The sequence below is a fragment of the Cololabis saira genome, chromosome 3 (genome assembly GCF_033807715.1).
Source record: "Cololabis saira isolate AMF1-May2022 chromosome 3, fColSai1.1, whole genome shotgun sequence".
NCBI classification, from domain to species: Eukaryota; Metazoa; Chordata; class Actinopteri; order Beloniformes; family Belonidae; genus Cololabis; species Cololabis saira.
The window spans coordinates 42,385,743-42,396,659 of record NC_084589.1 but is presented as its reverse complement, the minus strand read 5'-3'; the positions used below and the strand labels follow the sequence as shown (position 1 = coordinate 42,396,659).

Sequence of the window (10,917 nt, the reverse complement as noted above, 5' to 3'; positions counted from 1 at the left end):
AACGCAGACGAGAGGGCTGTGATTGGTTCGCTTGGTAGCAACGCATTTCCGGTTTCCGGTTTGAAGCAGTCGTGAACTTTCAGCGCTCTTTTTTTCGTGTACAGGTATGTGTGATTTTAAAAAAAAATTTTTGCACAATAGTTGTCCTTATCTCTTTCATTCACTGTGACCGGAAAAGTCGGATAAACCATTCAGGAAAAGATCGCGAACTAGCGGTCGCGGGGAGTACTTCACCGCGGCGAAATGGAGTGAAGGAGAAGTCCGAAGGGTTCACGACGGCGTCACGGTGACGGCGTAGGCACGGCGTTGATTTGACGCAGAACCATAATTCAGGCTTAACTCTGGCCGGAACAACAACAACAACTCTGCCGGCCGGAGCTTCCGCCATTTTCTAGGCGTCATTCAGGCAGCCAATCAGCACATGCCTCATTATCATAGCCCCGCCCACTCAGAATCCTGCATAGATAATGAGGTTAGAGACTGGGAAGATAAAGACATGGCTCAGAGGCTGAATTTCTAGTTTATTTAGCAAAAACAATCAAAATATTGTATTTAAGACATTCAAGGCCTGTTTAAAAAAGGTATTAGATGCCATAATAGGTCCCTTTAACCTCCTCCCCTTTAGGCAGCGCCTCACTCCTAACATGGAGAGGGCCTTATATCCTTTTCCATCCATGATCTCAGATTTTGACTTGCTGATTCTCTTCCCCTGTTACTTCCCTGCCCCATAAATAACATCTTCCCCCCAGCTATGGGCTCTTCTCTAATGCTCAGAAAACTAGTAACTTTCAAGCCGTTTTTCAAGGAATAAGTCTTTCTCAACGTGTCTAAATTAATTTTGACGGTGCAGAATGTTGATGAGAAGAATTATCCATTGTGTGATTATTTTCTTTATTAATGGCTGCATCGTCATGTCAACACCTCAGGAAACACAGAGCACTTTTGTTGTAGCATCGTCTGTTCACCACCAGAGGGCAGTGCTGCATTACAGTGGCATTTCCCGTCTTTGTTCATGAAAGTCTGTCCAGGCCATTTAGCTCCTGCTTTCTGGAATGTACATCATCAGTAGTTCTGAGTAAAACATTTATAGATCTGAAATATCAAACACTGGATAATGGTATGTAGCTTGTAAAACAGCGGATAAAGTATAAATCTGTTCAAGTTTGCATGCTTTGTGTCTTTGTTTAAATAGGTAAGTATGCTTTAGTAGTCATGTGATACCTTTTGCATGTTACAAATTTGAAAAAATGACTCCACCAACTGTATTTCTATCCCACATGTTCTTTGAGAACTGTGAGGCAGCACTTTTGTTTTTCAAATCACTCGTCCTACACCGCCGGTCCTCAGCAGCAGTGAGACAAACTTTGTCCGCCAGTCCAGAGTCTTGGGTGTTTCTCCCGGTTGATCTCCCAGTGTCTGTGGCATGAATCCTGTTTGCGTTTGTCATATTGTCCCGTCCTCCACCAGTTTGTCCAGTCCTTTACAGATCTTGGTGAGGTTGGGCCTGAAGGGCCCGCTGGGCTCGTACAGCTTGGTCAGGAGCTGAGGGTCAGAGTAATGGTTGAACACATGGTTGATGCGGCCGTGAGACTTAGGGGTGAGGTGGGTGTTGACCAGCTTTATCAGGAGATCCCTGCAGCTGGACAAAAGGTCTGCCATCACCGTCTTGTCGAAGGTGAAGTCCACCTGCGTTGATCAGAAGATAAACTAGTTAGAGGATTGTGGATGATAGTTTTACCAGAGACGTTCAATAAACGAGACAGCCCACTACGGTTTGGTTTCCTGTATCTGTGTCACGTGACTGCCACGCCCCTTTAGGAGACAGGAAGTAGGTCCTGAGTCTATTGAGTCCAATGGGAAAAGTGAACGTGAGCACAGATTTTATGACCAATTCCTTCGCCCCATACTAACCTAAGTAAATATGGGACCCATTTTTCAAAAGCCACAAACCTTCTGAACATTCTGACACCAAAATGGCAATTTTCAGACCGACAGATTAGGAGAAAATTAACTTTGTTTGAGACCTGTCTCTGTCTGAGCAACACACTCTCGCCAGATTTGGCTCTCATCGTTTTCCCATCGGATAAAATGAAGTTTAAAACTAAAATAAAACTTGCTCCTTTGCTTAATAATACTGTTATTTTTATTTTTTAAGTCTTTTTGGAAGAAAGTTGTACTGTATCTAGTGTTGTATGTTCCAAAACGATGTGGGGAGAGAGGCGGCCACGCCCACTTAGGAGACAGGAAGTGAGGTCAGAGGCCGGCCACGCCCCACTTAGGAGACCGGAAGTGTTTACCATTTCATACCATTGGCAGTAACGGTAATGCGCTATCTTCTGTATAGAGTATCTTTGGTTTTACTCTGGTGTAGACTCTCAATCGTCTAGGACACGGCAACTCTCAAGGGCTTCAATCACAGTCACCTGGACTTCCATTTTTTATTGTGCTTGATAATTGCATAATCTTTATTCTGTGAACAATAACCCAATATTTACAGATACTATGACCATTTTGTAGATTAATAACGCCCAATAATCACTGTCAAGTATCTTTAAATAGTAAATAGGAATTTTAATTTATTGGATACAACTACAGTCTATAGAGTATGAATTAACTCATGTATTGACAGACTTATAAATGTAATTGTGATGTAAATATATAATAATTATATACAGTATATTCTCAAAACTGAGTTATAAACGGCAGTTTTATGAATAGAAGGAGAACTATATTGGCTGCCAGCTTTTAATAGTGTTTATTTTATTAAATTGTATCCGTTTCAATGAACTTTACTGTGCATTTTGTCTCTAAATAAATACGTCATTAGAATGATTAAGTACAGCAACTGATTTTTTATCTTTAAATCTGGGCAGTTCTTGCAGTTGCCAGCATTTGCAGCCCTGAAGGGCATGCTGTTCATAAAACCTTTTTTGTTTCCCAGAAGGACCCCTTGTGTACATGGTGTATTTGTACTTGTTTGCACCGACAGTATGCAGAATAACGAGTACCGGTACCTCATAGAAGCTGATGGCCGTCATGGCCCCTTGGTGGAGCTTTTTCTTAAAGTCTTGTGCCACTCCTAGCTCCTCTGTGCTGAAACGGTTGTTTCTGAACAGCAGGCCGATCTTGACGGCGATCTTGATCAGGTCTTTGATGACTTTCTGAGCCTCGCTCTTATTCCCCGTGTACTCTTTGGAGACCCGGTACAGTTCATCCAGGATCTCACTGGTGGTGTCGTCAATGAACATTTGCACCGAGCTTTTGGTGGCCATGGAGCTGAGGATCTTCTTCTGTGCCTTCAAGGCCATGTCCTTGGAGCTGAATGCGTCCATGGTTGCCTAAATTATGATAAAGAAAATTCAAATTATATGTTGATTTCAATAAGGTTCTCGACAATCAAAGAGCCATTTGACTGTTAAAGTATGACTGAACATTTTGCTAATGCATTTGAGAAGATTTGGCGTATCGATCAAAGTACAGGCTCTGGAGTGATTAAAACTGCTGCAATTAATCTTGCAGATCTGTTTTGAGCTTTGGGGAGAACAAGAATACAGTATTTTGCACATTTCACACAAGGTTGTGTTTGTCTCTCTTTGCAGCCATAAATGATTCCTTGATGCTATCCATATCCTGCACCAGACTACAGCAAATTAAAAACCCAGTACAGAATATAAATAGGTGCAAAATGTCCTAGTTCAGCCGTACATTAATATGAGAGAAATCTATTGGAAGATTCTGAAATAGGCAATTTCTTCCCACATTTGCTCGTGGTTTGACGAGTCTTAACGCTTAATAACCAGCTGTTTCAATGAAATTGCTGGAGGTGTGAAGTTGAAAGTTAAGTTTGTTATAGAGCTAGGGAGGCAACACAAATTCACTTCTGTTATCCAGATTTTGAATTTGGCCTCTTTCTTGGGACTTCTGACACATTTAAATACATGAAAGTTAAAGTGTGATAACATATGGACACATTTATATTTGTTTGTTCGTAAATATTAAATATAATATTTTGACAACTTTTTTTCCCCACATGCTAGTGGCTATTTGTTTTGTATCTGCCATGAACATGTGATGCCATAAGGGAAAAGTGCCATGGAAGAGACTCGGTGGAGGCTTTTAATGTCTCCACTGAGATTTTAAGCACACTTAGCATCCATCACTGCTAACCCACCTGGGAGTCATCAGCCTGCACGCAGCACACTATGACAAAACAAAATCACCTCTTTGTGTTTGATCATCAACACAGTTTGCTTGTAGACCATCTTTTACCTCCCCCCATCTCATACATGAAAACAACTAGATATAAACACTTGCACGCAGCATTCATACTGTACACATCCGATGTTGCTATTAAAAGAGATTACAACGACTGAGAAAGAAAGTAAGGTTTTATTCTCGCATCACAAACATACAGAGGTGTGAAGTAACGAAGTACAAATACTTCGTTACCTTACTTAAGTAGATATTTTGGTTATCTATACTTGGAGTAATTATTTTTCAGACGACTTTTTACCTTTACTCCTTACATTTTCCCGCAATTATCTGTACTTTTTACTCCTTACATTTTAAAAACAGCCTCGTTACTCTATTTCATTTCGGCCTTTAAAAAAAAACTATCCAGTTAAATTGCTCCATCCGGATAGAGTGAATTTGGTTGTGGTTGTTTCAGATGTTCTTGTCCAGTTTTGTTCTTACATCCGTTCCCTCAGATTCCTGCAACTAAACTTGGATGTACATTCCAATAAAGGTTAGGATAAATGATAACATGCCTCTGAAGTTTGACTTTTTGCACCATTACAATACTTATAGGCAACTAGTCATCATATCTTCTGCTCTCTGAAACACATGTTAATGCTCAATAGTACACATATATGGTTCTTTAATATATTTACATTATACTAAGATGCATTCATTTTCAATGGCTTTTGTCCTTAATGGCTATTTTCCCCCTTACATTACTTTTACTTTAATACTTTAAGTATTTTTGAAACCAGTACTTTTATACTTTTACTTGAGTAAAAAACTTGAGTTGATTCTTCAACTTCTACAGGAGTATTTTTAAACTCTAGTATCTATACTTCTACCTGAGTAATGAATGTGAATACTGAAGACACCTCTGCAAACATATCAGTTCTGGAAAGTATAAAATCAGTATCCTTCTTATGGTAAAGGGAGAAAGTATGAATTGTAGAATATTTATGCTAAATGCATAAGTCTTTGCCTCCTCTCCGGTGGTAGGGATGCAACAGATTAAGTCTAAGTCAAAATGCTTAGCTTCTACTTGGTCTTAATCCGTAGTGTGTGTGTGATGAGTAAGACAGAACCAACAAAGAGGCACGGTATCTTTGGCAAACATCCGTGCCACTGAGGTAACCGAGTGCCCTATCTTCCTGTGTGACACAGGCTGGCGGTGCGCACAGTTGTGAAAGTCTCTCAACATGTTTTTGGTGCAGTTTTCTCCGAGAAGTCCCGCTTCTTGCCTGTGCGGACAAGTATTTAACAGTAGCATGTACTGCAGTGGGCTGCATAGCTGAGACAGGTCCATGCAAGCTCGTGGTACATTGCATCAGTGCAACGGGGAAAGAACGGGAAGTGAGCTCACAGTGGCCAGTTTTATTACTTTGGTTTACTCTCTCTTGGAGTTAAACATCAGCTAATCTGTTATTTAACATCCTGTGCATCAAAAATGGATTGTTGTCCTTGTACTGTCAACTGATTGACTTCCTGTTTGGTCCCTTTTTAAAGCATCTCTTTAGTTCTTGTTCGTCTTGTTGGGCTATTTATTAGATTATGTTCTCCAGATCCAGTGATGCATGGCAGAAGTGTTGACACATGACTCAACCATTTCTTTAATGAGTGAACAAGTGATCCAGTTGCATTAAATATCGATATTACAAATGTAAATGACTATCATGTAGCTCTCATGTAGACGTAGAACTCCTCTCCCTCGGCCTGATTGATTCATAATGAGCAAAAAGTCCCCGTTATAGTATATCTCGCATACACAGCCATTAATTGTGAATAAGTGTCACATTTCTAAGAACTGGCTTTGTTACAAAAGGTTTGGGCTCCCTGTGGGGCATTAAAGAACATTCATTGGATTAATTTCCCTAAAAAGTGATAATGGAAGTGGAGACGTGTGATAGCCACTTCAGATTTATGGTTCGTTCTTGTTTATTTGCCAAAAAGACTACAGGGACTTGAAGGACGTGCAACAGTGTGCAGTCATTAGGCACAATTCCACACAATGAAACTTCCACAGCAGGAGACAGGCCGCTGTTCTGCTTTTTCTCTGTTTGCACATTATGATTTTAATTTTTTTTTTCTAAAAGCAGCTCTGTTATGGGGTTGAGGCTGTTTCAGAGAGCACTAAAACATGACTATGTTAACGCAGCGGATTGGCATGAAAACACTTTTCTGTAATGGACATGGTTTCGTTGCTCTCGTTGAGTGGTAATTTGTTCGTGCAGCGGGATTGAAGAGGGCTTGTGAACATTTATCAGCTTGATGTTGACATCCACCAGGAAACATGCTCATTACATGTCTGTTGCCTCCCAAAGGTCTGCAGGAACTGATGAGCAACTGTATGTCTCATACTGCCAGGAAAACAACACAAAGCAGAGAAATATTGCCTGCAGAGAAGGTCTTGATGCTCTTCAGAGCCCCCGTAACAGCCAGCAGAACCTTTGGTAGGCCGGCCTAATGTCAAAGTGAGTCCAGATTTCTGACAGGTGGAGTCATCTAGGCAGGCAGTAGATGTAAATATTTAGCATTCCTCAAATGAGTCCAGCATTGAGTTACAATGATTCTGTGCATGTATGGGCTTGAATGCATGAAGGTATTTTAGGGTGAACTAAGTTTCTGGTGTTTGTTGCATGCAGGATTATGCAAATAAAATAAAAGCACAAGGTTTGTTATCATACAGCACTTGTGATGTTTTAGCATGTCAGAAGTTTATGAAGGTAAATTCCATCCCAGGCCTCAGAGGAGCTCCTGAATGGGCCCAATCAAAAATGTGTCTTGCGCTTTTCTGAGACTGCAGGGCCCGGCTAGGTTGAAGGCATTCTGATCGGGATTCAGCCCGAGACCTGGGGTTGTGCAGACTTGTCCGTTGCCAGTGAGTCTGCAAAGGTGCTGTCTTCTAGATGCCTACAGCCTGTTGTCAGATTGAACAATGGGGAAATGCTCCAGGAAAAGCACCGAGGTCATGCCAATCAATCAGATAAAATGCAATCAAGAAATCTATGGAAAGTTTATCAAAGAATGATGGCAGTCAATGATCTTTTCCTGGTCATCAACCAGAGATGAAACGATGATAAAGATACCGTATTTCTGTGCTGTTAGTCTGCAACCCTTAACCCAACGTAACTTCCCTTAAACTGTGGGCCACGGAGTTGAGTTTGAGATCTTGTTTTTACTCCTAAACTTTAGTGTAACTTGCTCCTAAATTATTAAACCGTTAATAAACTATTAAAGCTGCCTTTTGATTAAATGAAACCGCTTTCCTAAAGTAGCAAACAGAAAAAGAAAACACATTTTGAAACCATCTAGCACAGAATGTGCCGACTCCTTTCAAAGTTGCACAACTTTCAGAGCGGCTGTCGTACCAGCCCGCAGCACATCTGCCTCAAAAGGGAAGCGAAACCCAGCCGTTGGCCCTGCAGCGAGCAGCCGCCGGCGGAGACCCGCCACCAGCGTCTGACCCTTGTTTCTGCAGCGCACTGCCAAAGATATTGCAACATGTTACTGTCCCCTGGCTGCGTATTAACTAGCTACAAATCAAAGCCGGGGACTGAGGAAGGGAAAGTCCACTATCTCGAGATTTGACTCGAACAACTCCCAGCCTGTGCAAACATTAGTGAGTTTGACATCTGCGCCTGTTACTGTACTTGTCGCAGCATGACTGTGAACATTCGTGACTCTCTCAACTCGTGCTCAAGATGGGGAAGTGGAAATAAGTCACTCAGTTTCCAGTCATGTCTCCGCTCAGTCTCTTTTGCAAGGAACGGATATTTTTAGTTTGTACAAACCAGGATAGAAAGATAACACTATTTAGGTCCTACAATGTATTTATTTCCCCCCCCCCTCACTAGGTCATGGACACAGAAAAGTCTTACCTGACTGTTTGCCGAGTCCCCCTCCCTCCTCGTGTGTGTCAGACGCCTCTCTTTCTCTGCTCTGTGTATCAGGTTGACAGCACCGGCTGGTTAATCTACCAAGATATTTTAATTTCCATCAATAAACAAAATCCAAACCCATAAAAACAACTCTCCTGCAAACACTGCTGTCAGTGCTCACCAGCCTGTCTTAAGATAATGTTGAGTTTTACTTCCTTGAGGAACTAAATTGCTATGACACACCCCTCAGCATGCGTTTGTCTCTTTGTCTCCCTCTCTTTCTCTCGCTGCTCTATCTTGTGTTTCCCTTTGAAATTTAAATTCAAACTCTTCAAAACTTGTCTGTCTGTCTGTCCCTCTCTCTCTCCCTCTGTCTGTCTCTCTGTTGCCCTCGCTCACCACACCTTTGGCAGTCTGAATCTCTGAATCTGTGGATCTGTCTGCTCTCTGTAATGCTGACGTTGTGCCTCTGCGTGCTCTGACAAGTGAAAACCCCCAGAAAGAATTCAGCGGTGATCCAGTGATGCAGCCGGTTGAAAGGGGAGCGGCTTAACCTAACCCCTTTGTGTGAGCTCACCTTAGCTGGAATGCGGCTCCTGTCAGTGTCTCTTGTTCGTGGGCAAATCAAAACAATGAGTAGCCACGAGCGTGTCGCACTGACACAGAAATGTTCAATCAAGCAATAAACCCGTACAATTTAAAAGTTTTACACTTTCCCGGAACAGGTTTTTTTTTTTTTGACAGCTTCTCCAATGAACACGTGTTGTATTTCTGCAAAGCACGTACATGGTACACTGATACAAATATTGTGCTTGATCTACTTATAAAAAATAAGTCAACTTTTTGCATGAGATTGTTATGTAGATCAAGAAAGACTAGTCTTTGTATAAACTACTTAATTTTTTGTATGTAAATAATACATTTTGCAAGTACAGTCAACTTAATTGGGTTGAAGTTTGTGAATTTTGTACATACTAAAAATTAAGTAGTTTATACAAAGACTAGTCTTTCTTGATCTGCATAAAAATCTTGTGCGAAAAAGTTGCCTTAATTTTTTTTAAAGTAGATCAAGCAAGATATATTTTTACTGTGGTGTTCTACTTAAACAAATAAAGCATGTTTCATCTAAACGTTGGTCAATCTGCCCAATAGATTAAAATTGTTAAAGGAAAGGTAAATACAACAAGATCATTGCTTGTTTGTTTGTGTGTAAAAGAAAAAATTGCCTGGGATTACAGAAATACTGCCTGTTAAGGAAAAAATGCACAATGTCTTGTTTTTTTTTTTTTTAACAAATGCAAATTAAGTTCAAAACTAGACGTATTCATGTAAAGCAACAAACTTACATTTTAAATGTTAATATCACAGATTTAAATATGTAATAAATGAAATATGTTACATGCACTTAGATTTATTTTTTTCAGTGTAGACTTATTTGAGTTGGACATTTACTGTAATTCTCTGGGAACATGTTTAAATGTTCTACTTTCTATTTGTAAACACATTAAATTGTGTAAGGTCACGCCTCTCGGAGAGGTAAATGTCTTTGTTGTCAGATCATAAAGCAATAAAGATCCAAGGACAGCCTAGCTCTTATGATTGAGGCTCCGTTTTAAAGCTACCTTATCTGAATGAGAGAAATAAAAACGCACTTGAGGACGACAGACCAGCACAGTCCGAAGGTGCGCCTTCAAAAGTTTCATTTAGAAACAGGAAACGTCCCCCGCTTCTGAATTAGTGTTTATCTATGTAACGCATTTATTTATTTTTTCATTTCTGAACGACAACCAGCTGTGCTGAACGGCCGTTGGCCGACGCCCAGACCATTCACAAAAAGACATGTCCAGCGAACAACTCACAAAAGTTAATTGTTGTCAGATGTCCGGGCTTGAAGGGCACACCGGTCCCCGGCCGGACCGAGAGGAGTGTCTTACGCAGGAAATCGGCCCACCAGAGTCAAACACACCTGCTTCTTTGTTTTGACTCCCACTTGGCCTGTCTGCAAGAAATTAAGTCAAGTAAAGTCATGGTAAAAATTTGCAACTGCAGAAAGAGGTGGTCCCCATGGCAACAGACAGGAAGTAGTGCTTAAGCGGTTTCCTGATAGCTTCCTCTTTATCGTATAATGACATCTCACAAGGAAACGTCAGCAGGGAGAGCTCAGCTAAGTATCTGTGTGTGAGTGAACCCAGTTGAAAGTGTTTATGCTCGTGTGTGTGAGCGCGGGAAGAAGCGTGCACTTCTTGAACTGAGCTGTCACCTGTCCTCACCTTTCTGCTGTACACAGATTACGCACTCGCCTCTTTTGGTTAAGAGATAATGAGAGGATCTAAAACGATGTCACTGATCTTTCATTAAAAGATCACATCATCTTCCAGTGTGCCACCTCACTCACATGTACAGTCACTCACATAATGGCAGTGTGTTATCGCAAGATGACTAAGACGGGAATAATCCACTTGATAACCACCGAGGTCACGTAATTGCGCCTGACGGTTTGGAGCTTTAAGCAGATAGGAGATGGTGCTCTACGCGCCTGTGCCGTGTTTTCACTCAGTCTTACCAGATTGATGGCGAGCACAGATATAGATGAGTAGTTACTGCTGAAGACAAGCCAGATATCTGAGTTTGTAATATTGTAAATGAAGAACCTAAGCATGCCTTAATATTAGGCTTTTCTTGGTTGCTGTGTTTACTTGGTCAAACTTTCTTCTCTGAAATGGGAAATGTGGGCCTATGTAAAAAAAACATTTAAATTAAAGCTGGAAGCAGCGATGAACGGGCCCTCGCACCCTTGTGC

At 41.1% G+C, this 10,917-nt stretch overlaps 1 protein-coding gene across 2 annotated transcripts; it reads right to left on the bottom strand.

Annotated features, from left to right (window-relative positions):
- Nucleotides 1-842: 842 nt before the first annotated feature.
- On the bottom strand, nucleotides 843-10,109 carry tnfaip8l2b (tumor necrosis factor, alpha-induced protein 8-like 2b). 2 transcript variants are annotated; one of them, XM_061717554.1, is made up of 3 exons: nucleotides 9,977-10,109; nucleotides 3,015-3,338; nucleotides 843-1,686 (listed from the first exon to the last, which is right to left on the bottom strand). In XM_061717554.1, exons 2-3 carry the CDS (start codon nucleotides 3,330-3,332, stop codon nucleotides 1,444-1,446), a joined length of 561 nt encoding a protein of 186 aa, XP_061573538.1. In that variant the 5' UTR covers nucleotides 3,333-3,338; nucleotides 9,977-10,109; the 3' UTR covers nucleotides 843-1,443. The 2 variants fall into 2 exon arrangements, with proteins under 2 accessions (XP_061573538.1, XP_061573537.1); XM_061717553.1 differs by lacking the exon at nucleotides 9,977-10,109 and adding an exon at nucleotides 8,118-8,518 and having other exon boundaries at nucleotides 844-1,686.
- Between the last annotated feature and the right edge of the window lie 808 nt (nucleotides 10,110-10,917).